The 25953-nt window shown below is 32.5% G+C and overlaps 1 protein-coding gene and 2 long non-coding RNA genes across 4 annotated transcripts; all 3 read right to left on the bottom strand.

The window, feature by feature from the left end:
• Positions 1-351: 351 nt before the first annotated feature.
• On the bottom strand, positions 352-3326 carry LOC112275587 (uncharacterized). Of its 2 annotated transcripts, none has more exons than XR_012216513.1 (2): positions 2993-3326; positions 352-2887 (listed from the first exon to the last, which is right to left on the bottom strand). It is a non-coding gene; the product is annotated as an uncharacterized LOC112275587 (long non-coding RNA). The 2 variants fall into 2 exon arrangements; XR_002967765.3 differs by having other exon boundaries at positions 3033-3302.
• Positions 3327-8014: 4688 nt separating this feature from the next.
• On the bottom strand, positions 8015-9778 carry LOC112275855 (aquaporin TIP1-3). Its single transcript, XM_024506537.3, has 2 exons — positions 9258-9778; positions 8015-8750 (listed from the first exon to the last, which is right to left on the bottom strand). The coding sequence occupies exons 1-2, from the start codon at positions 9592-9594 to the stop codon at positions 8335-8337; spliced, it is 753 nt and encodes a 250-aa protein (XP_024362305.1). The 5' UTR covers positions 9595-9778; the 3' UTR covers positions 8015-8334.
• Positions 9779-19004: 9226 nt separating this feature from the next.
• On the bottom strand, positions 19005-21471 carry LOC149986533 (uncharacterized). Its single transcript, XR_016500387.1, has 4 exons — positions 21244-21471; positions 21075-21122; positions 20633-20670; positions 19005-19991 (listed from the first exon to the last, which is right to left on the bottom strand). It is a non-coding gene; the product is annotated as an uncharacterized LOC149986533 (long non-coding RNA).
• Between the last annotated feature and the right edge of the window lie 4482 nt (positions 21472-25953).

The following is a 25953-nucleotide window of genomic DNA, read 5'->3' on the forward strand; positions in this document are numbered from 1 at the left end:
TCTACATGCAAGTTTTGCAATGATTATACTCTTTCTTTACGCATTATGAAATCCATCACAATCTTAGTTACAAAACAATCAAACATCACAATAATTGAAAATTTAACAAATTAGATATGTAATCATATAAATAAGAAATTAAATATGTTAATAAATTAGTATGAAAATGGTTTTTAAATATTATTTTTTGAATAAAATCTTCTAGCATCATTCCAAAATTAAAAAATCAACCATAATACTACAAAATCTAATAAATGAATTGGATAAATTACAATAATAAGCATAATATCTTATTACAACCACAAAAAATAATATATTACAAAATGCAACATTTGACTATGATATAATATATACCAAAATTAAATATTTATCTCCTTCAAAATTTCATAGAATATCAATACAACAAACTACTTTTTTCTACAAAAATTCTTTAAAAACTATATTCTTGCATCATAGATCATATACAATGCACCAATTTCTTATTGCAAAACTTCATAACATCCTTATAATCCTACAATTCCGTAAGCATTTGCAATGTATCAAAATTCTTCACAAATTTAGTACACCCAAGTCAATTCCAATTGTAGCAAGAAATAGATGATTGTAATTTCAACATATAAAAGATAAGCACTCAAATAAAATATTTATATATGAATTTTAAGATCCCACATGTGTAGCACATCCCTCTCCTCCCATGCTACGCCAAGAGGCAATTTAGATCAAAAGAGACTTTTGATTTGTCATGATCTTGAAAATATAAGAAACTTAAAAACGCAAAGAATTCAAGAACATAAGACAAGGGATCAAGATGGAGGGTAGAAATAATATTCTAAAGGTTGTACATCTTGGCCTTCAAAGAATTCAACTACTTTTTAATGAACTATGCAACCAATTTGTTCAAATCCTCTTCCTTATTTCTACCTCACCTTAACTTCTATAACATTTCTTTGACTAATTTAAAATCCTTCATGCGATGATGGACAATAACTTGACATAGCACAAATACTAACATTGACAACAATGACAAAGAAAAGGAGAAGCAAGTGTTGAAAGCATAGGCATGAGAGAATGAACAAAATCATACAATCAAAGCAAACCTTGTTATGAGAGCAAACCATATAAGTTGCTATTACAATAGCATCAAGTAATCACAAGTAACAAAAACAATGGTGATTAAAAATAAGATGAAAGTAAAAGTTGAGAACAATGGCAAATGAGACAAGCTAAACAACAAAAAATAAAAAAGTACCCACTACAAAGTATCATCAACAAAGAAGATCTTGAGGAACAAGATGATAATAACAAAGTGATGCTAACCTAAAGGAAGAGGATCTTGAGGACCAAGAAGACAATAACAAAATCTGATGCTAACCTAAAAGACAATGACACGATCTTAGATGGACCAAGAAGAAGATGAAGATGACAATAATAAGGTATTTGGTGGACCAAGAGGTACTATCTATCTTCAAGATTGACAAAAAAAATTACTTTCTAAATTCATGACAAAGTTCCACATTCAAAGCACAACACAACTACAAGATTGGCAATGAAAAAACAAACAAACAAGCCCCAAACACCAAACAGTATTACAATCAACTCCAAATGATCAAGAGCAAAAATGATCCACAAATGAGAATTCATCCATTAATAATATTCATCCAAAGAAGTGTCATCTGTGATTAGGTATTCATCCAAATTGGATCATCCACACTCAGTTCATCCCACACTTAACCGAACTTCCACAACTATGTGTTTTAATGCACAACCACCTTCGCTCATCAGCACTAACAAATCGGTACTATATTTCGAACACCTTCACAACACGGATTCTGAACAACGTTGCCTCTCCTCAATTGTCGTTAGGGACTCAAACCGTCAAGTTACTTGCTCAATTGTTCGCTGTCACAGTCGCATCTCCAAATTTAACCACTGATTTCTGCTATTAAGACCCAGATCGCCAGCGAACTCACGTCTGACTACCAATTGCAGAACATCAATTCTCCCATTTAACAATACCTGCCAACACGCCCAGTGCACCGAGAGTGCCAACTGAAGGCGACGACGATGATAGGAAACTCAGCGATAGTCGAAGAAGAACGAAGCCGAACAACAGTCGGAGAAGAACAAGCACAGCAACAAGAAAGAAAACGAAGACAAGCGCCGAATTAAGTCGACCAGCACCTTACGAAGCACACCCGCATGGCTCGCCCTCTGACTAAGGACCAACTGATGCAGAACGGAAACCAGATCACGTCCTCTGACATAGACCAAAAAGAGCTTCCGCAGCCTCTCGAGGAACAAAAACTCAGCAGAAAACGAGAATTAGGACACCAGCCTTGACCGCAACACACTCCGAAGCAGGACTGCCACAGACAATAAATAATACAACAAAAAGTAGAAAAGCCTGGAACGGCGCTGCAGAAGCGCCTTGAATGACGACCAGCCCCCCTCGACCGGAACAGTAACGCGAAGAAAAAACCAGATTTCTCACCAACTGCAGGACCGCGAGGAAGAGAATACAAAACCAACGTCGCAACACTAGGAGCGTCGACCACCGGAACGACAACAGGAGAAACGTAACAAAACCAAGATTGCAGCAACACCGCCGCCGTCACCACAACATACCGCACCGGAACAGCAACAATCCTGGCACCCAAAAATACGGAGCTCCCTACAACAAAAACCCGCGAAAAACCAAGAGAATAGGGCCGCCAGACGAAGCCCCCCTAGAAAACTTCTCTTCCCGAGGGATGTGGACGGCAGCTCGCATCGACGGCGCTCTGTGATCGAAACCACATCTCAAAACAGCAGCTCCTCATCCTCTGCGGCACCGGGATGAATTCGTCCACATTGTCCATCTCTTCATGATGTTCATGTTCTCCGGCTTCTGCAACATACAATCTATGAATATATGCACGATGAAGTATCCATGAAGATAGTGAAAGCTGACCTCGACGCAAAGACTAAGAGAAATTCTACCATTTAAAACTACCTCTGAATTTCTGTCTCCAAGACGACGAATGTGTACCTACTTGTGTAACAAATTGATACCGTGACCGCGTCGTGGAGGAGTTCCTGGCTAGCTAAAAATCATCTCATTGTTATGAATTTTCCGTGTTTTTGGGTCTCGTATGGAGTGTCCATCATACATGTACCTCAGTTTCGCACTGGAATATTTATGGCTTTGTCATAGCTGGGCAGACAGCATGGAAACGGCGATGGACTTTGTGTTGTATTCTGGAGTTGGCATCACGGTCAGTTGTTTCCTTTGTGTGAACCTTTCAATTCTGAAACAGTGATTGTCTTTGTGTTAGCCTACATTTGGAATTGTTCAGAATTAGGATGGAATTAGGATGGAATTAGGATGGAATTAGGATATGCTGCTCAGCTCGTGGGAGGGCACAATATGCCCCGCCATCGTGCAGCAGGGGATGTCCTCCTGGATGAACGCCCATCTAACCAGGTGCCTGACCTTGCAAGAAAGGATTTGCTGGAATCGGCGACTCCAGCAAATCGCCGATCTTTTATTCACACCATCATTAACTATCACCGGAGCGATGGTGTATCCTATAAGAACTTAGTAAGCCAGGCAATAAATGCAATTACCACGCTAATGCGGTTGGGATAAAACACAGTGTACTTATAGTCCTTTTTTTGGAGTGTTTATCTTTTGCAACACCAGGACCAACACTTTTGTGCAGATGTTGTGTATTGTTGATTGAACTTCAGGAACAGAACACCTTCCTGCCTCTTGGGAATCCAATCCAGAGTTAAGTTTGAGATTCTTGAGTTCACACGATGGGAGAGTAGACAATCTGTTCATTATTTTTTTTGGTACCCAATGTGTTGAATGCAGTCATGTGTGGTGAAGTTTCAGGATATGCCATTTATCCTTTATCCTTATTTACTACAATGTGTAGGACAGTCCTTATCTCGACGCTCGCTTGAGAAGGATGCATGGTTTTTGCAAATGAATCAGAAATGCAAGGAGCACACCGTTGCAGATTTTGATTTCCCTGGTCTGATTGTTCGCACTAATCTTCCCCATAAGACTTGCCAATGACGCACTTAACCAAGATAAATTTATTTAGTCTTCCCCTCGGTTCCTTGATCTGCGAGTCGTGTCCAGTATTGTGTGCAATCACGGAGTTGTGGTTCACAAGATTCAGCTCAACAGAGAGCACGCAGGACTGGTATTATTTAATGCTCAAGACGACGTTCAAGGATGCATTTCCTGTAAAGTTGCACTTACATGATCAGGGAGCTCTCTTAAACCATGCAACGAATGTACTTGGAGTTAACCAGTCGTGCGAATTCTGAAGATGCATGAATATACTGATGTTAATCTTTGGGTTTGTGGTTCCAAGGGTGGCGATGGTTACCTCCTCTGATCCTTGCAAATAATCCTGTAACTATTGTGCAAGTTGATGAAAGAGGATGGAGTTGACGATCACATTCTGAAGCCGCTGTCTCTTTTTACATTGAGCTTGCTCCAGGATAGTTGTTCTGGTGTTGGCAAAAGGATGCACTGCCAATATAAGGATGAGGGTTTTGCTTTGTAAGAATCCTAAACCCTAAAACCTGGATCTTCAAGGGCTACATAGAATCCAACTTGGCTGATACTTGTTTTCCATAGATGCAGCGACGTTCATTCATAGTTTGATCGTTCTGATGTTGGATTTGCTGTGTAGGAAGTGCAGATAAAATGTGATGGAATTTTTTTAAATAGAATCGGTGAATACCGATCTTTACCTTTCAAGGTTTTGAGGCTGCGCTTGAGACACGCATCGGCATTGTTTTGTTGAATCATACAACACTCTTCAGGATCTGCTGTTCATGTGGTTATTCTTGGTGTATCAAGATCTATGCGGAAAAAAATTGTACACTTGAATATTGATTACAAGAAATTCATAAAGTGGTTCAAAAAATAAATTCAAAAAGTTTATTCATGGTTGTGTTATAAGATTAAATTTTTGATTAATTGAGTTTTTTTCACTTTCGCCGTTGTATGAACGGTTTTCACCTTAAGTTTATGTCAACGTGAAAGACCCTGATGTTTTATATTTGTATCAATTGATCATGATTTTTTAGTATTTTAATACAATAATAGAAAAAATACTGAGAAAGTAGCAATTATGTTGATTGCTTTTTTTAATTATTAGATAATTCATTTAAATCATTTTACAACTTCATCTTACATTTTTTTTTAATTTGGTGTTATTTCAAAAATTCAAAGAGAAAATTTTCTATTAGAAGATTTTAATGTGCTTATCAGGATTTAAGAAAAAGACAAAGATGTTCACCAATATTATCATATTTTCCTCTTTTTCCTTGCTATTTCTGATATATCATAAATTTAGTAAAAACAAGATATAATCTTTTTGTTTTCTTTAAGTATTCTTCAATTTCTATTGACTTGCTTGAGCCAAATTTTTTGAAATGACCATTTTTAATTTGTGTGCGATTTTCTTTTCTTTTCTTTTTCTATTTCTTCAATCACTTTTGTATCAAATATTTACATTCATTCAAAAACCACAAAAACCAAATTCTTAAATAATACTGCTTTTAATTTTTATGCATACAAAGACATGAATTGAATTTTATTTTCAAACACATATATTTAGAATTTTAGCTTCATTTTTCACACACATCTAGGGTTCAAAAGTGATACATAGAATTATATTTGAAAATAATAATAATAAAAATAGAAAAATTGGTAGCATTCATCAAAACTTTATTTATACCATTTTATTTTATTTTTGCTATAGTACACTCATTAGTAGTCATATTCCACATGTGTCTTTCTTGCATTATAAAGCCCTTTGTGATGTGCAACTTGAATATATTTTTCATCTCAATTAGTTTTAAAAAAGAATTTATTAATTATTTTACTAGTTCTTTTTTTCTTTTTTTCCTTTTGCTCTTAGTGGATTTGTTATTCTTCACATTTTTATGACTTCCTTCCTTGTTATGTTATGTTTTTTATGCACTAATTTATTCTAAACAACTTAACTTGATATTGTACTCATTGCTATTGTTATGCAATTTTAAAAAAGTCAAATTATATATATGTAATTTGACTTTATATATATATATATATATATATATGTATATTATAATTCTCTCTACATCAACAACTGTAATAAAAAAAAATAATAAATAAATAAATAAATCTTTACATATTGTTGAGCTTCAACATGTGCCCTTTTAAAAAGTTTAGCAATAATTTTTAGAAATTGTATATTATATATTTAATTAATTTTTTTCTTAAAACTATTTCCTTTAAGAAATATTAAAACACTCTATAATAATATAACTATAAGATACAAAAAAATAATGTTAACTGCCACCCCTGTCGTAATAAATCATAAAATATATTTTCTTTTCTTTTTGTGTAGTCAATTTTTTAAATTTTTATCTCTTTTAATAGTTTGAATATAAAACCTGGTCTTGTTTAGGAAATTCTTAAAGCTGGGACTTGTTTATTTATATGTTTATTTATTTAGTTAAATACTCTGCAAGGTGTTCAAATCCCATGGATTTTACCATAAACAAAGCAATAAACAGTGAAACAAAGGTCAATTTCTGCATACATTCTTGGTTGCAAATTTTGAAATTTTGTTCATACCAATCTTATATATATATATATATATATAATTATTGTTGTTATAATCCATCTTTCCTCTTTTCTTCTTTTTTTTCTCTTAAAATATATTATATTCATAAGTTTTCTTGTTTCCTTTCCTTCTTCTTCTTCTTCTTCTTCTATTCTGTACACGTTCCTATGTACTTAAATTGTTTTCTCATTCTATTTTGCATAAGACCCCCTTTTTCAAGACGCATTGAAGACAAGTGTGTGGGGGGGGGGGATAAGTACATCAGCCTTTATTTTTTTATTGGGTGTGTGTGTCCTTCTCGCAATTCCCAGGTCCTATTTTCTATTTTATATTATATAGAAGCGTATCTTTCATTCATCCTCTTCCTCATTTATTATTATTTATCGTTCTTATTATGTACCTTAGAATGATTGATTTGATAGTTTCTGATTGATGGATGGAAACACTGATGATTATTTTTTCGTATGTATGTATATTCACCTCTGCTAAACATGTTGAATATTGAAAACAATAGTTGTAAGTTGAAAGGATTGTATTGTAGAAACCAATGTCAAGAGTAGAAGTATTCCTCACAACGAATATCCAAAGAAGAATGTAGACATTGTATTCTACACAGTTTTTGATATCCTAAACCATCAAAACATAGACACAAATCTTCTTTGCTACAAGTTTCATTTCTTTTCCGTTTTTCATTTATTTATATTTAATTTGATCAAACAGCTTAATTACATTTACTTTTAACAAATTTAAAAATCCGTTGTCTCTCCTTAGTTCACATGCACTTAAAGTACACAATCAAGCATAATAAACCATAATCAAGCAGAAATTCCAAAACTTTGAACTTGGAAAATTTCAGGCAATTTCATGCAATAACAATGAAACAATGTGAGTGATTTATATTTCCAATACAACCTTCGAATTGAGTGTTTTTTAAAGATTTTGTTTGAATAGTAGTTGAATTCAAAGTTCAAAATCACACACACACACACACATATATGTATATATACGTACATACAGTAAAATAAATGTCACATAATAACTGGGTGTCAAATCATCATCAGTCAAGTGAAATCAAGCAGGCAAGTAATAATGCACCAGCGCAGGATATAATCCAGCGTTGAACAGATCGAACAGCATTGGAAGAGAAGGCAAATCAACAATCACAAAACACAAAAACTCCACACACATCTTATCATCAAGTTGCTCCGAGAGAAAGCAACACGAACGACGCTCACACACCTCAAATCTCCATATAGAGTCGGGTAAAATCATGCAACACATTCATTCGGAAGTTCATCCTACGAACAATCCCATCACCCAAACTCTACAAATTTCAAGTTCACTCATTTCAGACAGCACCCATGTCGACAAAATCTGAGCTTTGGAGAGAGGGAACATTAAAGAAAGTGTAAGGAAGATGTTTGTGGAATTAAAGTTTGATAACTAACATATACATTGGAACACTGATAACGTTGGTTTTGGTTGTTACAGAAGGAGCACTTGGCGTGCACCCGGACATAAAAAAATAAATAAAAAAAAGCTGCTGCAGCTGCTGCTACTCATACAAATTATCACAAATCGTCGCATCTCCAGAGTAAAGTAATTTGTTTATGAGAATCTCCTGACAAAACTGCCACAAGCGAGAGAGTGGAGAGACCAGAAGGAGAAGGAGGAAAACAACAACACCAGCGTCGCCGTAGCAACGAAATGTGGATGTCTAGAACTCGGTGGGGACGGGCTGGTGGCCCTCAGGAGCAGCCGGGGACATGAATACGCCGTCGTAGATGAGCGCCGCGAGGGCAGCGCCGATGAAAGGCCCCACCCAGTACACCCAGTGGTTGGTGAAATCCCAGGCCACCACGGCGGGGCCGAAGGAGCGCCCTGGGTTCATCGACGCGCCGGAGAACGGCGCCCCGACGAAGATCTGAGCGAGCACCGTGAAGCCGATTGCGAGAGGCGCGATCACTCCCACGGTTCCCTTCTTCGGATCCACAGCAGTCGCGAACACCACGAACACTAGAGTGAAGGTAAGCACGATCTCCATCAGTGTTGCGCTCCACGTCGTCATGCCTGCTCCGATTGCGTGCCGGGCGAGGTCTTCACCGGTTGTCACGATTTTCAACACCCAGGCACCTGCTCACACACACACGCACAAACACACAATTTCTTCGTTCATTAGCAATGACAAAGCGCTAACTGTCTTCGCTACGTCGTGTTTTCGAGCTGTGAACTCGCACCTCGAGCGTTTTAGTGCTACTCCTGGGTTGATTCTAGACACAATCCTTCTGTTTGTGCATGTGACTGGGATGAATTTAAAAGGCTACGCGGAGTTAGGCAACTGATCGTTCGCTGTATCTGATGTCAAGTGCAGAAAGAGCCTCAGTCGGAGTCCAGAGCATTGCCTCCAGTGGGCTAACCTAATGCTATCTTACACGACCACCAAATTCGTTCAATGGATGATTGTAATAAGAAGTGAAATCCTTGACCGAGAAGTTTTTAGCTGCTCGGAAGCAGCGAAACGGACTTAGTCGAATACTTCTTGTAAGTTGATGTGAAGAGGACACCTAAAACCAATCGCAATGGACAGAATTATACATAATGGATTTGGTTAGTTACGGGAGTGAATCGACGAAGCATTACCTGCAACGGCACCCAAGAGCTGAGCAATCCAGTAGAGCACAAGCCTGATGATGGTGATCTTGCCCGCAAGGGCGAGGCCCAGCGACACAGCAGGGTTGACATGCCCTCCGCTGATGTTCGCCGTCGCGGCGACCAGGATTGCAATGGCCAAACCATGAGCGATGGCGATGATGAGCAAACCTCCCGCTTCCAAGTCACCCACATGGATCTTCTCGTAGGACATCACCGATCCCACACCGATGAACACAAACAGAAACAGGGAGATGAACTCAGCCAACGCGCCCTTGAGCGCGTCCGGGCTGGAGACCTCATCAGCTTCACCGAAAGCAACCTTCATGATGGGAATGGGTTTATTTCGCAACTCCGCTGGCTGCTGCTGCTGCAACTAGGCTCTGCAAATCTACAGCAAGCACTGCTACCCTCACACAAATGCTGCAGCCCCAGCAAAAAGTCGAATGCTACGAAGGTGAGCCCCGCTGCAGGAGGAGGAGGAGCAGCCTGGAGGTTGAACCGAGATGAGAGAGACTAGATTGACATGTGATGGAGCTCTCCAGCAGCTCTTATACACCAGGATGACGATGCGCCTACTTGTGCACACTGCAAATCCGTCCCAGAAAAATTATTCGAATTTCCATAGCTTCCGGGTGGCGTAATGAAACTCCTCACCTTTCGGCTCTGGAGGTCCGACAGCTTCCGGTGCTTTTGTCGATTATGAAGCACAGAAAAGAGTGAAGTTAAAAGAAAGAAAGAAAACAAAAATAAAAATAAAACTGGGAAAGAAAACAGGTTAGCTGACGAGGTTGGGGGTGGGTTTGTAGCGGAGCTAAGATTGTGAATATAGTACTGATAGTCAATGCACACACTTCAAGAAGAAGGGAAAAAAAAAAAAAAAAACAAAAAACAAAAACAAAAACCTTCATCACGGAACTGTTGGAAAACCACAGTAATTGTTGACCCACAGTGGCCCTGGTTTGTTCGACGCATCGCAGCGGGAAGATTCTTCTCCTGCGGCAGCAGCGGCACCGAAATTCACCCCCTCTCTCTCACCTGCTGTAGCAGCTTGTTGCACTTCCACTATTATTATTATTATTATTTGTTATTGTTTATTGTTTTTCTCTTTGGCTGGGTTTCCGAGATTGATTCTTGCATGTGTGTAATGGCGTCCTTGTGCGGTCAGAGCTGCAGCCACAACACCCACACCCACACCCACTTTGTTGAAGCAAATTCAAAGGCACCGGAATTTCTGATAAGAGAAGGGGAAGAAAAAAAACACAGCCAAAACCAAAACCAGAACGGACAAGGTGGGCATTCGATGGCTTTCACATGGCGTCATGGCTGTAAGTTTTCGTATTAATATTATTAATAAGAGAAACTATATATGTATATATATATATATGTATATAATTTTGTGATTTATGAGAGTGCCTCTGATTATTAGTTCTGTGATGGATTTCTGTAGGAGTTCGATTTTGGAGTTTCTTTCTTTTAAACTGGTTGTTCAAATCATCGTCGCTTCTCGCCACTACATCTTTAACAAGGTTTCCAACAATGTTGTAGAATATATATGTATATGTGTAAGTAAGTATGTATGTATATGTATTTTCATTCATATATACACACAAAGCTTGTGAATGTTGTATTTTTTCTATGGTACAGCCCAAGAGTTGAATCCCGATATTTTACACGGTGTGATTCAGAACGCAATACGCAAAATTCACAGATGCAGTCATCAATTCGATTCTTTATGAATCAGAAAGAAATCTTGAAGCATGGATTATGGGGTAGTTCTATCTTATTTTTATTTTACTTTAAATTATGGTTTACTAAGGAAGAACAGATCTAAGAGGAAAGAGGAGAGCAAATCTATTTTATGAATGGTCAAAGTGGGGTTATTGACCATCCAGCACCCAATACCTTCAAGGCTTAGCTGTCCAGCAGAACCACCACCCTTTGTACACGACCCACCCAAATTCGATGTTATCGAAGCACACATTCATTAAAACACAAATAAAATAATGAATGTAATATGAAAAAAAAGTGAGCCATAATAATATTAAAGTAAAAGCTGACACAAAATGCTGGTTTGGATCAAAAACTCCAAATTCCGATTCCCAAGCTCAGTGCAGGTGCCACGTGGGTATAGTATGACAGCGTGGCACAGACACTGTTGCCAGAACAGAGAAGAGCAAGAAAACAGACCGACCAGACTGGGAAAGAGCCTGTTCTGTTCTGTTCTGTTCTGTTCTGTTAGGCTGCCCCGTCCTCCTCCTGTATAGGGAAAGTCTGTCATTCGTCCACAAAGTAGTAGTACATGAATAAGAAGCAAAAAAGTAACAGTACAATACATAAAATTAAAATAAAAAAGGAGCAAAAAGTAAGGGTGTCATTGGTGCCGACTTTGCCAACTAACCCCCCTCTATATAGGCCCGGCCTTGCCGCCCCCCTATAGCCCTTCCCCCTTCCCCTTCTTTACTTTACCCTCTTTTTCACACAACTCCCCACCATCCCTAATTACCGCTTTTGTTTGGTTTAGTTTAGTTTTGTTTCTTTGTAATGGCCAGCTTATGTGAGATATTTTGTGGAAACTGTGTAGAATGGACCATTGGATAGCAAGGGTAGACGTTTGCCTCCCCTTTTGTAATTAGGGTTTCTGGAGTTTGGTTCTTAATCATGGTCGTTTTATAGTCCAAATCATGCATGCGTGTGAGTCTATCAAATAGGTTACATTTGATTGTTGTTGTTGTTGATGGTGAGATTCATCCAACAAATACTTTTTATATCAAAATAAAGGTAAGAAGTGTTGAGTAATGTCCTTTTTAATGAATTACTAATAACATGCAATACCTCTTGGTACATGTTATTTTTGAATTTCTTGAGTTAATTTGGGTATCCAATTTAATTAAATCTTTTAAATTATTCTGTCATGTAAAGGGATTTTTTTCTAATATTTATTTACATGCTTGCCAAGTAGTTTTTGGAAGAAGGGTAATTATTGCAATATTAGATTCCTTTTTATTATTATTATTATTATTTTAGACTAATGTATTTTTTTTGGTATTTTTTAGTCAAACTATTTTCTCCACACAATCTCTTACTACCATACTTTATATTAGAATTAAGAAGCTTGATACATTTTATACAACTTAACTTTCCAAATTTGAACTATAATACTTAGAACTTATTATAATTACACACTACCAAATGATTTTACAACAAAGTTGTTTCTTTCTTTGCATTACTTCCTTACTACACAAATCTAGTTCTTCTAAGAAATAGAAAATACAATGTAATTTTTGATAATACTTACTCTTAAGCTCCTAACATACTAAGATATATTTTTGTAAAACTTAGAATAAAGATATGGCAATCTACAAGATTAGCCTAGAAGGAAGTTATTTCAAATCAAATTAAATGGTTTATACTTAGTTTGTCTAATTTCTAAGTAGTCATATCCCAAGACTATATATTTATTAACATTTGTTATAACTAGATCTTAAATTCTTCCACCAAATGAAGTTATGTTGACTTCACCTAACTAAGTAGAATAAAACCTCACTAAACTAAGTAAATCCTTATGTGAAAATTAAAATTATTGGTAATATATATATATATATATTTAAATAATTTTTTTAGTATCATAACTTTTTTTTTATAAATTAATTATTATGGAGCTCTTTATTTTATCATATAATCTAAGATTTTAAAAAATTCAAATTAGGTTCATTAATTATGTAATTATATTACATCTTTTTATACCTCTTATAATAGTAATTTCTTAAGCAAATAATTGGATGCAAAAAAATCAGAACAAATTCTATGAAGAGAATTAAAATGGTGCATATTATAACATGGTCTAAGACACTTATATGTTACATGTAGAGCAAGAAGAAGTGAAATTTGTCTACTTAATAGACTCCTTGTGAAAAATTAAATGGATTTAATAAATCATAATATATATATATATATATATATATATATAGATATAATTTTAGTTAATTTTTTTAATATATTATAGTTACAATATTGAGTAATAAATTCACATATTAAAATAAGACAAATAAAAGGAGTAGACTCAAAAGGATATTAGATCTATAGCACTTGAGGAATTAAGATAATTTATTAGATATTTTTTAAAAAATAAAGTAAGATTCAAAAGAAATCATTTATTTCATATGGAGATATATGAATTTTAGAGTAAGTCACAGAAAATAAATCAAAAGAATATGTAGACTTGTCAAAGTATTCTTCTATACAAGAAATATTCAAAATATTTTAGAATAATAAAAAACATTAGATAATAGTATTTAGAAAGCTTGATAGATTTTGTGTTATATTTTTAGGTAATTACAACATATCAATATTAAAACATATTTTTTTAAAGAGGATTATTATTTTAAAATATTAGTTACAAGAATTATTACTAAAACAGTTATAAATTTAAGATTATTAATATAATATAAATTGAATTTGATATACTTAAAGCAAAATAAAATCTAACCTAAAATCTACGATATGTGGAAGTGAGTTGATTTCACTGCTTTTATGATTAAAGCTATCAGATATTATAGACATATATGTAAAAAAATGAATTAAAAAATTCAAGAAAAAAGTAGCCAAATAGAAATTTATTTTTCATCACAGAATACTCACCTTAAATTGCATGTTAATCCAAAAACTTATAATTTATTAAAAATATTCACATAAATGTAAACCTAATTAATGGGCATAGAAATATAAGATACAATTGCCAAAAAATTAATGTATATAAAATAAGAATCAATTAATATTTACTTAAAATTTTGAAACTTTCAAATAAACTATTATAATATCTAAACTAGTATATAACAAAATAAAATAAATATATATTTCTGATCTATACTAAGGTACAAAAATTAGTCAACTATTGATTAAAACCCATCTAACAAATATTACAATAACTAGTAAAATCTACCAAAAATAATTAGATAATAAAATTAAAACCTTTTAAAAGAATGAATATCTCTATAGAAACCGCATAATAATATTGAAGATACATATTAAGACTAGCAAGCTCAGGCATTGCATTCTTAAATCTTTCTAGCCAAGTATTAGAATAAATTACATAAAAATTATATAGTAACTTAATATAAAGTGAAAAAATAAATATCCTCAAAAACCTTTTTTGAGAATTTTTATTATTATTATATTAAAATAATATACAAAGATGTACAAGTAAAATTTAAATCTATCATTCTATTAAATTCTACTTCTTGGATATTTTTAAGAATTCATAGTAAGAATCTAATCTATCCTAATAAAATTTATAAACTAAGATAAAACTATAAGAAAATAAAAATAAAATAAAATGAATCTTAATATATATATATATATATATATATATATATATCTTGGATAATTTGATTATATTCTAGTCACTTTTAAAATAGACAAATGTTTTTTAACATATATTAGCTTAATATAGGATTTTCAAGTAATTCTAATATAAGGCAAGTATGGCATTTATTAAAACCATAGAAAATTGGCAAAATTAAGTTTGAGACTAAGTCTAGAGTTGCTAAAACTTACAAAATTACTTTAACTAGAAAATTTTCTAGAGCAATAAATTAATTAGACATGTAATGTACTCATTCTTCTTCTATCCAATTATTAAAAAGTTAGATAAAAGTTGCAAGGCTTGAGTCATTCTTAGCTTCTTCAACTTTTACATGGAACAAATAGCATGTTCACACAACCTTAGAAGAGACTCTATCTAGAGCCATTTCAGCTACATAGTGTATCTACAATTTACTTTAAGCCATGATTGTTTGCTTATTGTGATGTTTTAGGTGCCTTGGTTATTGCAAAATGAGCGGAATAAGTAATGGCCAATACAACAAAGCTTACAAAACATTGCAAATTCCACTACATACAATCTTAATATGGGTTTTTGAGAGAATTTAACATATGTAATTAAAAACATGTTAAATGTTCCTATTTAAAGGTAGCACAGTCATAGCATATGAAGTATGTTGTAATCAAAATTATTCAATAAATACTTATTTTGGTTTCAATCAAGCTTTATTTAAGCATTAGATTGCATATTCTTTAAATATATATTTTTAATGCAATACAAGTTTTTAGAATTAGACCACAATTTATTAAAATATAAAATTATCTCTATTATGATTGAAGTCTAAAGCAATGTCAATAGAAAATAATTTTTAATTTTTTTAGTATATTACAAAATGAAACATAATTTTTTTTTAAATTATTGAATGAGGAAAAAAAACATAAAATTTTAAGAATAACTAGTTATAAATTGATATAAAAATAAATTATTTTTTTATATACTGAATAACTTATATAATAATTTATAACATCTCTATATTGATTTAAAAATATTTGTGAATTTGACAAATTTCAAAAAAATCAGACTATATTAGACAAATAATTGAATGAAAAATAAATAAATAAATAAATAGATAAAATCAAAGAAAAAATATGTTATTAAACAATTTTTTTATTAGAGCTATTATCTTTTATAAATGAAAAATTTGACACCACCTAAATTCAAAATAAAATATGATATTATAATTTTATTTCAGATTAATCTTTTAAGATTTATCTTGATTTTCAATTATATAATCTAAGCTTTGATACAATAATTTATTGTAATATAAAATAATTTGTGTAATCAAATATTTCTTATGGATTAAAAAAAACTAATACTGAAGCAAAGATAAATTTGCATATTACAAGTTAATATTTTAACTGTTGAAGCTGAAATCAACATTAATTTCTTCATCAATTAGATAGATATTAAAAGATGTTATTATTGGCAAATCCAATCTTTAAAATATTCTTAGACAAAAATCTTAACTTAAATTAATTTTCAAAGGAGTAGCAAGATTGAGAACAAAATTTTATTAAAATTCCAAATTCAAAGTTTTTGAATCATAATTTTAAATTTAGAAAAAATAAGAGTTAAAAATTTATAATTATTTAACCTAGAATAGAACGTATTGGACAAAGATTTAGCTACTTAACAATAAACTATACAAATTAAATTACTTTGTACTAATATTTTTATAAATATTCTAACATTAAAATACCAGTGATGGAGTTAAGGAGATTCTAATGTCATCAATGAAAATATTTTTATAAATGAATGCCATTAAGCTATATAAGTTTGGAATCAAGTAAAATAAATTTTATATTACATATTCATTTAAGACCTCTTTGAACAAAGGATTACATTAATTTAATTTCAATCATTATATAAACACTTTATTTTTTAATTTAATATTAGATATAATTCTTTACACGTGAAGCAAGTACATTAGGCAGAAAGAATTGGGTTCAATCTAATATTCAAAAAAACAATGACTAACCTCATTTTGAATTCCAAATTCCAATAAGCAGCATACAGTGAAATAGTAATATCTTTGTTTTAAGCATGGATCAACTTTAGGATATGTAATTAGTAATCAAAGAATCTTATCTATTACAAAAAGATTTCCAACTTAACACATTATAATCATATAGTAATTTATAAAAAGAGAAACATTTTCAAATAGTATGTTATACAGTATAAGGTTATCTTATTGTAAAACTCCTAATCTATAAACAAATCCATTTATTTGCTTATTTTTATATATAAAATGTATCCAAATATCAAAACCTCATTGAAAATATGTTTTTAATAGAAAATTTTAAAAATGTATCATCAAAAAAGACAAAAAAAAATATTTAAAGTAAATTTCTACCTATTGTAGTTAAATTACATTATAAAATAAGACTCTCAACTCTTAAACTAATTTAATCTAAAAAAACTATGACAGATTAAAAGTTAAAAATTATAATACTAATATATATTATTTGTTAAAAATAAATTTTAACTAATAAATTTATGAAAATAAATAAAAATGGGTACCAATAAAATAAAATAAAATCTTTGTTAGAGCACCAAATATTAAGAAGATAGTATTAGATATATTTAAAAAGTGTGCAGCAATCAAACAAGCATAGAGTTGGGATAATGTTTTTTTATGTCTCATGTATTGCAAACTAAATCTTTAAATAATATTTTTTTTATAAAATACTTAACTAATTTAATGAAATGAAGATTCTCTAGCCTTTTACTGTGGATGCTTGTTTTAGGAAAATCAAAAAAATAAAAAAAAATAAAAACTATCATTGCCTTGTAAAATATGCTTAAGCTTACTACCATAAGACTTTAAAATCTTCTAAAAGAGAATCTCAAAATAAACTTAAGACAAAAAATATATATTGATTAGAGACAACAAATAAGACTTTTAAATGCAAGTACTTTGATTTGATGGAACTATTCACCTTCCTTTAAGGTCATATTCAATCTTAACCTTTGAAATACAAGACCTAGTATTTTACAAAATTTAATAGCAAAAGACAAACCCCCTCATGTTCTTTCTATATATATATATATATATTTATAGCTTTCTTAAGTTCTGGTTTGCTTCAATTAGGAGGAGCTTTTTTATGTTCTTGACTTGGAGTTGACATCAAAACCCTAACATTTTTACATTGATGGAGGAGAATGCCTTCAAACATTAACGCTTAGTTGCCTTCAACAAATAGAGACATATTGGAAATCTCAAAGTTGGTTGAGAATCATGTATTAGATAGATACCTTAAACCATGATCCCTCATGATTGGTTCATTTATTAAGAAAAAATCTTCCATGAAATGTATATTGTTACTATGTAAAGTTCAAACTTTTCACTCCAACAAGTGCAAATAATAATAATAATAATATCAAAATGTAGCCAATAAAAGTGACCAACCAAACACTCCCATAGAGAGAGAGAGAGAAAGGGAAAGGGAAGTGAGAATCTAAGTGGGAAAGACGGAATGAATGGAGGACTTGGGAGAGTGGCCCACTAGGTACGACCCCCTTTCTTTGTCCAAGTCAGCAAGTCCACTTGGCAAGCATGGGATGCCCCATGCCCAGCTGGCATATGACCTCCCCAATGCTGCCCGATCAACAGCTGTCACCCGCACTCCGTCACGTGGCAGCCCCTTCCTCCTGGCCCTGCAGTCCGTGGGAGGGAGGAGGTCAAGGGCATCTTTCCATTCTGGGGCGATCTTTTTCTTTTTCTTGTCTTTTTCTTTTCTTTTTCTCCTCCCTTATCCAGTTCTATGCTCAAGATGCTCTCACACCTCCCACGATCCTTTTGCTTCGTTGTGGCAAGACCCTTTTGTTTGCATTTCTTTGCTTTTTACCCTTTGGAAATCACGGATTCACTCAAACTGGATAATACCTTGAGTATTTTAATACAAATTATTGACTCATGGCTTGGCGACAGTGTAGTATAACAGTGCACCCTAGTGAGAGGCCCTGTGTGTGGAACAATTCGTACTATTGATATTTAGTTAATGAATTTATTGATCCTAACACACATATGTATGTGTTTGCCTGCAGCTCAGTCAAGCTTACAGCCAAGAAATTCAGGTTATCGAAGTTCTAGAAAATCATTACTATTATTGTTATTATTATTATTATTATTATTATTATTATTATTGATTTGTCAGAAATGTTTTTCCGAATGTACAGAACTGGATTCACTTTACAATAGGAATGGGAGGCAGTGATGACCCAGCAGCAAGGAATACGTGGTTTTCAAAGGGTAAAAAGAGAGTGGGGAAAAGCCAGCATTGTACAAGGAGGAATGGAATATGGCCACAGCCACTTGGCACAAGACTTAGACGTTGGAAGCACAAGGAGAGACATCTCACAAAAACAACATTAAAGAAAGTTGATAGGAAGAAGACAACTTTCATGCCACAGTTTTAGTCTCACTACCCCCACAAGCTGGCTTCATGTGCAGGTTCTCAGGAAAACCTCAAAGCTAGTACCAGCTACATAGGAACTGCCTGATTTCGGCAGCCAAAAAGTCGAAGAAGAGGATGAAGACAAAGAAGAGGAATTGCTGCTGCTGCTGCTGCTGCTGTTGCAGAGCGAAGGAGTTCATCAGTCCAGTCATGTAATAGCAGAGACAGAGCTGTCGATGCTATCATACCTGGCTCATGGCACCAGTCTCCTCCTCCTCCGTTCCAAGTTCTGCATGGCCTCCACAGCTTTACTATGCTTTCACTTCACCTGTGGCCCCCACTGTTGGCGCTGCCTGGAAGTTGTTCGCGTCTTCACGTACAGAACGTGTACCAAAGGGTATCATTTCTGCTTTGAGTGTTGGAAGGGAATCGAGGATAAGGTGATAAGACCCACATCATTTTCAGCTTCTGTGGAGTCAGCCGTGGAGACCTCCGGCATGAGCAGCTTTTTGTGTGAAAGGATCCGGATCTAGATCTGGTTAATGCGAATTGGGTTAAATGGGGACTAGTTGAACATGGTCACCTGTAGATCTACCGTGTTCGGCGATGTGCGGTACTGCAACTTATTCCGAAACCACTCTGGATGATTGGCGAGAGTAAAGAACGGCGGAATGGCTGAACATCCGAGCACATCGGAAGTGTCGTACCCTGGGAAATTCGATACTTTGGACTTGTATTACTTCACGGAGATCAGTTGTAGAACTCGGGTGAGATTTAATTAACTAGTCCTTTGGAGCAGAGGAGGTTAAGATACGGTCACAGCAACTTACACGTTCACAGAGATTTTTTTCCATTCATTACAAACTGCATCCTCTTGGGTACCTTCTGCTGAAGTAATTGCAGACCTGGATGAATGCCGACGATGAAAGGCTGTGACACTCGAATCTGGAAGATACCACGGGATTTTATGAGACATTGGTAGTTCAAATTGCCTCAGAAACATCTGCATGGACACTAATGGGTAACTGTCCAAAGTGACGAATTCTTCATGCGCCTTACAATGCAGTGTCCTATTTGCCCAGAGATCTCTCTGCAAGGCATCTTCGATCTATATCTATACAATCTGAAGGCACTTATGAGTCTGGTGCGAAACGAAGCATTAAGGGAGTCCTACACAGCTCAAGCCAGATCTCAGACTCATGTGTCCCTCTAAGCCATGGTCCATAGTGCTCAAAGATTTCCCCGACCCACAATTTCTGTTCTACAATGCGATTATTATTCCAGAATGTTGAGACCTCTACTGGATATTACTTGAGATGTTGAGTATCCCACAATCTTATTATTCCAAAATGTTGAGCATCTGACAAACTGCCACACAGCCCTGACATACTTCGTGACGTCAACAAACGAATGTAAAGGTAATGCCAGAGTCGATGTAACAAAGAGCTATGGTAATCAGGTCACTGATATGCATTAGATTAGAGGTGTGCGTTTCGTTCCAAGAAAACAAAAGATCAGAATGCCATATTTCTACCAAAAATATGAATCAGAAAGTTAGCCAGAGGGAATCAAGTCCTGAGACGTACCTCCTCGAAGCACCTCGTCTCATCTTCAGAGTATCCACCTGTAGCAATGATATACATCGCCAACGAGTGCCATCAGACCGAACTAAATCAATTTAGCAAGTCCATATTTTACCCCAAACACAAGGAAATTATTTTGCCCCTTAGGGTTTTCACTACTCACGATCAAGTGCATTTCAGAATGCTAGTGAACTTTTGCCTTCACTCAAGCTTTACGGTTTCGATGAACTTCTCGTACAGGCAACTAATTGGCTACGAGAGCCAACGATGAAGTCGGCCACAAGCCAAAACATGCGTCTAGAACGAACGATACATCGAAGCAGGAGGAGATGATGGATGTGACGCCAATGTTAATTCACCAACTGAGTGAATTGGATAGCGCTTTCTTCCTGCATAAATTCCTTCGTTAGTCTAAAGGGCTACGAGTTTCGGAGAGATCACTAACCGTAAGGATACCCACCGCCCATCACCCCTCACCCCGGAGGATTCGCCCCTGTGATCACATAAAATTGCAACAATGAACTTTTCTCCATGTAACCAAACCTTCAGACTGCATGATCATGGCGTGCAACTCATTGACACGTAATCCACAGAACAGAGATCATGTTATATACCGATTCTATGAGATCTGAACCAAAAAATACACGCCAACAAAATCGATGAAACAAAATTGAACACGTTTTATCAATTCAGGAACAGGAGCTATCAGAACTGAGCAGCACTAGATGACGTGCATTCGTATCAATCTGGGACACCGAAACTTCAGACTCTAATTAATCTAGATGGCGTGGGTGGAAACCGATGTGGTCAAGTCGGATGATCACTTCGAAATCAAAGAAATAAAATAAATAAAATAAAAAATATAAACCTGAATGGGTCGTCAATATTACGCCAATGTCTGAATTCTCCAAAATGTGATTCAACGTCTGAGAGTGACTGGAAATCCTTAGGTTTTTGTTATTTTGGAGATTACCGCTGACTGTGTTGCTTTTGAGATACCAGATTATGGGTGTTGGATAATACTTTGGACTAGCCATGTCCGATTGTTACATCGGTCCCATACAGGAAAAGCCTCAGTTTGTGAACTCAAACAATAAAATCAGCATTGGAAGTATTTAAAAATTTCAAGTAGATGTATTATTACTTGTATAAAATTCTTTTGCATAAATGAAATTCTCGTATTGAAAATGGTGATTGGCAACTTGTTCACGTCGAGGAGATTCCAGATAATAGGGAGATTGTTTCAGAGCGACCCGAATTCCTGGTCGCTCTAACGCCTGATGAGACTTTAAAGAGGAACGTCATCGTCTTCAGCTCTGAAACACTGACACAGTAACAACCAAAACGGTCTCTCAATTCCGAAACCATCAGAGAGAGAATCTTGTGATTGTGGGATTGTATGTACATGAATGACATGGGCTCTGTAGAATGAAGCGGGAAGTGAATGAAAGTGGGTCCAGGAAGCAGCAGCAGGAGACTGCGGCAGGGTGTGGTGCGGCGATAGCAACACCGAGTGTGTGTGTGTGTGTGTGTGTGTGTAAGTGAAGTAAGTGAAGCATTTGCTGTATTTTTCTTCCTCGCTCACTCGCTCGCTGCAACAAAATGGGCCAATTTTGTTGAAACAAAATAGCTTTGGGTCGTGCTCTTGCTGATGCGTTTCCTCATCCAACATGTTTCATTCATTTTACGAGATACATCTTCATACTTTTATCTGTTTGACAACATTCATCCCGTTATTTTCATCCAGGAGTGGAAAGTGCATCCACTCGATTTCATTCAAGAGGCTTAAGTACATCCATCAGGCTACATGTTTCTTTTTTCCCATGTCCTTGAGGTGTATATTTTGTGGTATATAATAAAATTCAAGGATTTGAATTTGATTTTAAAAATTTCGGTTATTTTTAGGATTTCTTTTAAGATTTTTTTTTGAATGGTGAGCATGTTATTGATTAAATTTTATTGTGAGATTTATGATTATTTCATCTCAATTGAATGAAATTTACCTTTCTCTGAGTTATTAAATTCTTTTTTTTTGAAATTAAATTGTGAAACTCAAAGCCGATGCAGGTTATATTTTTCTTGGTGAATGGACCAAACATTTGCTGGGTATATTGTCGGTAGCTTTAGGGGTGCTAAATTGACAAATTTTAACCAAAATCTAAGAAATTCTAGTAAATTCCATTGAATTATAAAAAAATATCCTGTTCCACATATATCTAAATAACTATTATCATGAAGTAATCAAAATAACAAAAATTTAGATCACACAACAAATTTAAGACTTACATGTCTTAGAATACTTCTATGCAAGCAAAAATATTTATTATATAGAGAAATTATTTTATATAAATAATAAATTTTAAATTTATTGTTTTGATGATGTATTTTGAAATTTTATATATTTTTATTGTAAAAATTATTTTATAAAAAATATTAAATTTTTTCGTAGCTTTTATTGTAAATTTTTAATATATATATAGAAGAACTTTGACATGGATTGAAAATGCTTAGATAAAAAATTCTTTAAATTATTAAGTTATAATTATTAGATAAATTATTTTACAAAACTAATTTAATGATTAATTTTATTTAAAAAATAAATATTAAAAATGGCATTGATACATTATCTTAATAATTATATTTGAAACTAACCAATTTATTCTTTTACAAAAACTATTAATTTTTTTTTTGTAGTTTTATGTTTAATTTAATAATACCTAATATACCTATATATATAAATAAAATATTGTAACAAAAAAATTATTAAAAAAATATATATTCTATGTTAATTTATGTTGTACTCATATTACATTTAAATTTTAATAATACTTATTTTTTTATAATATTTTTAGATGAAATAGAAAAAAGATTAAAATATATACATGTATTTTATTTAAGGATTTTTTTGTCATTGTTCATACTATACTAAGAACCTTTAGGTTTTTAATTTTAATATTGTTGTCACTTAATATTAATTTATATATTTTTTAAAAATATATTTTTATATTATTGTTATTTATTTATGATTAAATAATAATTTTTATTTTTTAATTTTTTTTAATATTATTTAGATCAAAACCCCAATATAAACTTATAAATTAGAAGTTTTTGATTACATATAATATCTAAAAATATTTAGAACTTACATGCTAAAACAAATAATAATAATAATGTATTCATTAAGATGCGCTATTTCTTATTATATAGATGCTAGAGCTTTATATTTAAATCTTATATAGCTTACTTAAAGTACTTCATCTAGCATACAGTTTAAAAATACTAATAAAAATATTCAATTTAGATATGTGTTGTTACTATATTTATTTAAAAAAAAAAAAAAAATTAATAAATTTCAAAAAATTACATAATTTTATAAAATTAAAATTCACCTTCAACACAGAAATTTGGAAATTTTTATAATTATTCTATTAAATAAATCTTTATCTTTTGTAAAATAAAGACAAATTTTAAAAATTGTGAGTATACATATTGACTTTGTTTTCTTCATTTAAATACAAATCTTGAGAAATTTTTAATATACATGACAAAGATGATGATTAATAAGTTTTGAAAAGAATTAGATAATAATGGAAAAGAAAAATAGAAGAATTTTATAATAGCCACAAAATATGAAATACAACTAACTTGTAATAAAAAAAAGTGGAAAAAATATCCTAAATAAATAATCAATTGAAAGAAACTAATTGAATATCACAACCAAATTGGTAAAGACAATCTTCATTTTTTTTTTGTTCTTATAATTATAACTAGAATTCTACCTTAATCACATTATTTAATTCTAAAAACATAAAAAAGATCAAGTCATGTATCACAAAAGAATATATTTGATATAAGATAAAAGAAGATAAAAGTATATTTAGAAGACTCAAGAATAATTTATTTCATAATTTTTAATTTTAAAATAATTATTGCATTAAATAAAAAAGATCTTAGTTTGGAATTTATATTTGAATTTTTTAGATTGTAAAATACTTTTAAGAGATTTATTTTAGCCATAAAAAAATTGAAGAGAAATTTGAATAGCCATATAGGCCAATAAAATTGATATGAGGATCTAATCTTTAGTAAAGAAGACTTTATAATATTCTATGAAAAAGATATCATTTATCTAGTATATTTTTACTTCTTTCTAGTTATTTCTAATTTTTTTTGAAGAATATCGATTTCTAAAAAAAACTATTTTATATTAAAAATAAATAAATTTGATGTAATATTTTTTACTAAATATATTTATTATTTAGTAAAGAAATTGGTTTTTTAATCTATAATAAAGCTTAAATTATTTTATTATAGATATTAAAACCAAAGCTTTGATTGATATTTTAAAGAAAACTATATCTGTAAAATTATGTTAATAAGGATAATTTTAATAAAATTTATTTTAATAAGAATGTTATTTCAACAACCTAAACATCCTTAAAAATACAAGAAGTCTTCTTTGCTTAAAGAAATACATCGATTCTTATATTTACCAAAGTTTTATGTATTTTAATATATATATATATATATATATATATATATATATATATATCTATATATTAATCTATAAAAGAAATAGAATTATCTATAAGTTTATAAAAGACTTTTTATATTTTAAAATATACTTATAATTATAGTTTGTTCCATATCTATATATATATATATATATATATATATCACAATCTATCAAAGGATATAAATCTTGAAGAGAATTAAATTTCAATATATTCTTGAGGCACTCAAAAAGACTAGAAAAATCACTAAAAGTTGATATAATATTAAACTAGAATGATTATTACCAAAGACTAGAAGACTATGAAGACTTGAAACATAACAATGGACCAAAAAGGCATTGACAAGAATGAAGAAGGCTTTACTCTTGCTTCTATATATACTCTTTACTAGGAGCTATGTAGTGATGTCTTTAAGGACCTCCAAAATATGTTGACTTTGTAAGATACATATATTAACTTGTAAGATAAGTTTTTTATATTTCTGTGACATAATTAGCTTGTTTTGTAAGCTATCAATACGTATCTAACTTGTTGATCAATTTTTTAACTCATCAATCAATTATAAACACATGTAAAATCAAAACAACATCTATGAAGCTTCTAAAAAGCTTTTCTAAAAACTATTATGAAATCAATTTATTTTTATTTATTTCTATTTAATCATATAAATAAATATTAGAGTAAATATATATGCTTCTGATATTATTTCTCCTTCTACGGACAAGTTCTATGAGGAGCAGTCATTATATGTTGAAAAAATCTAAGATGCGGCAAATTATGTTTGCCACATACTATAATCTTTGTTTTCTT

Source organism: Physcomitrium patens, chromosome 23 (assembly GCF_059467195.1).
Source record: "Physcomitrium patens ecotype Gransden chromosome 23, ASM5946719v1, whole genome shotgun sequence".
Classification (NCBI taxonomy): Eukaryota; Viridiplantae; Streptophyta; class Bryopsida; order Funariales; family Funariaceae; genus Physcomitrium; species Physcomitrium patens.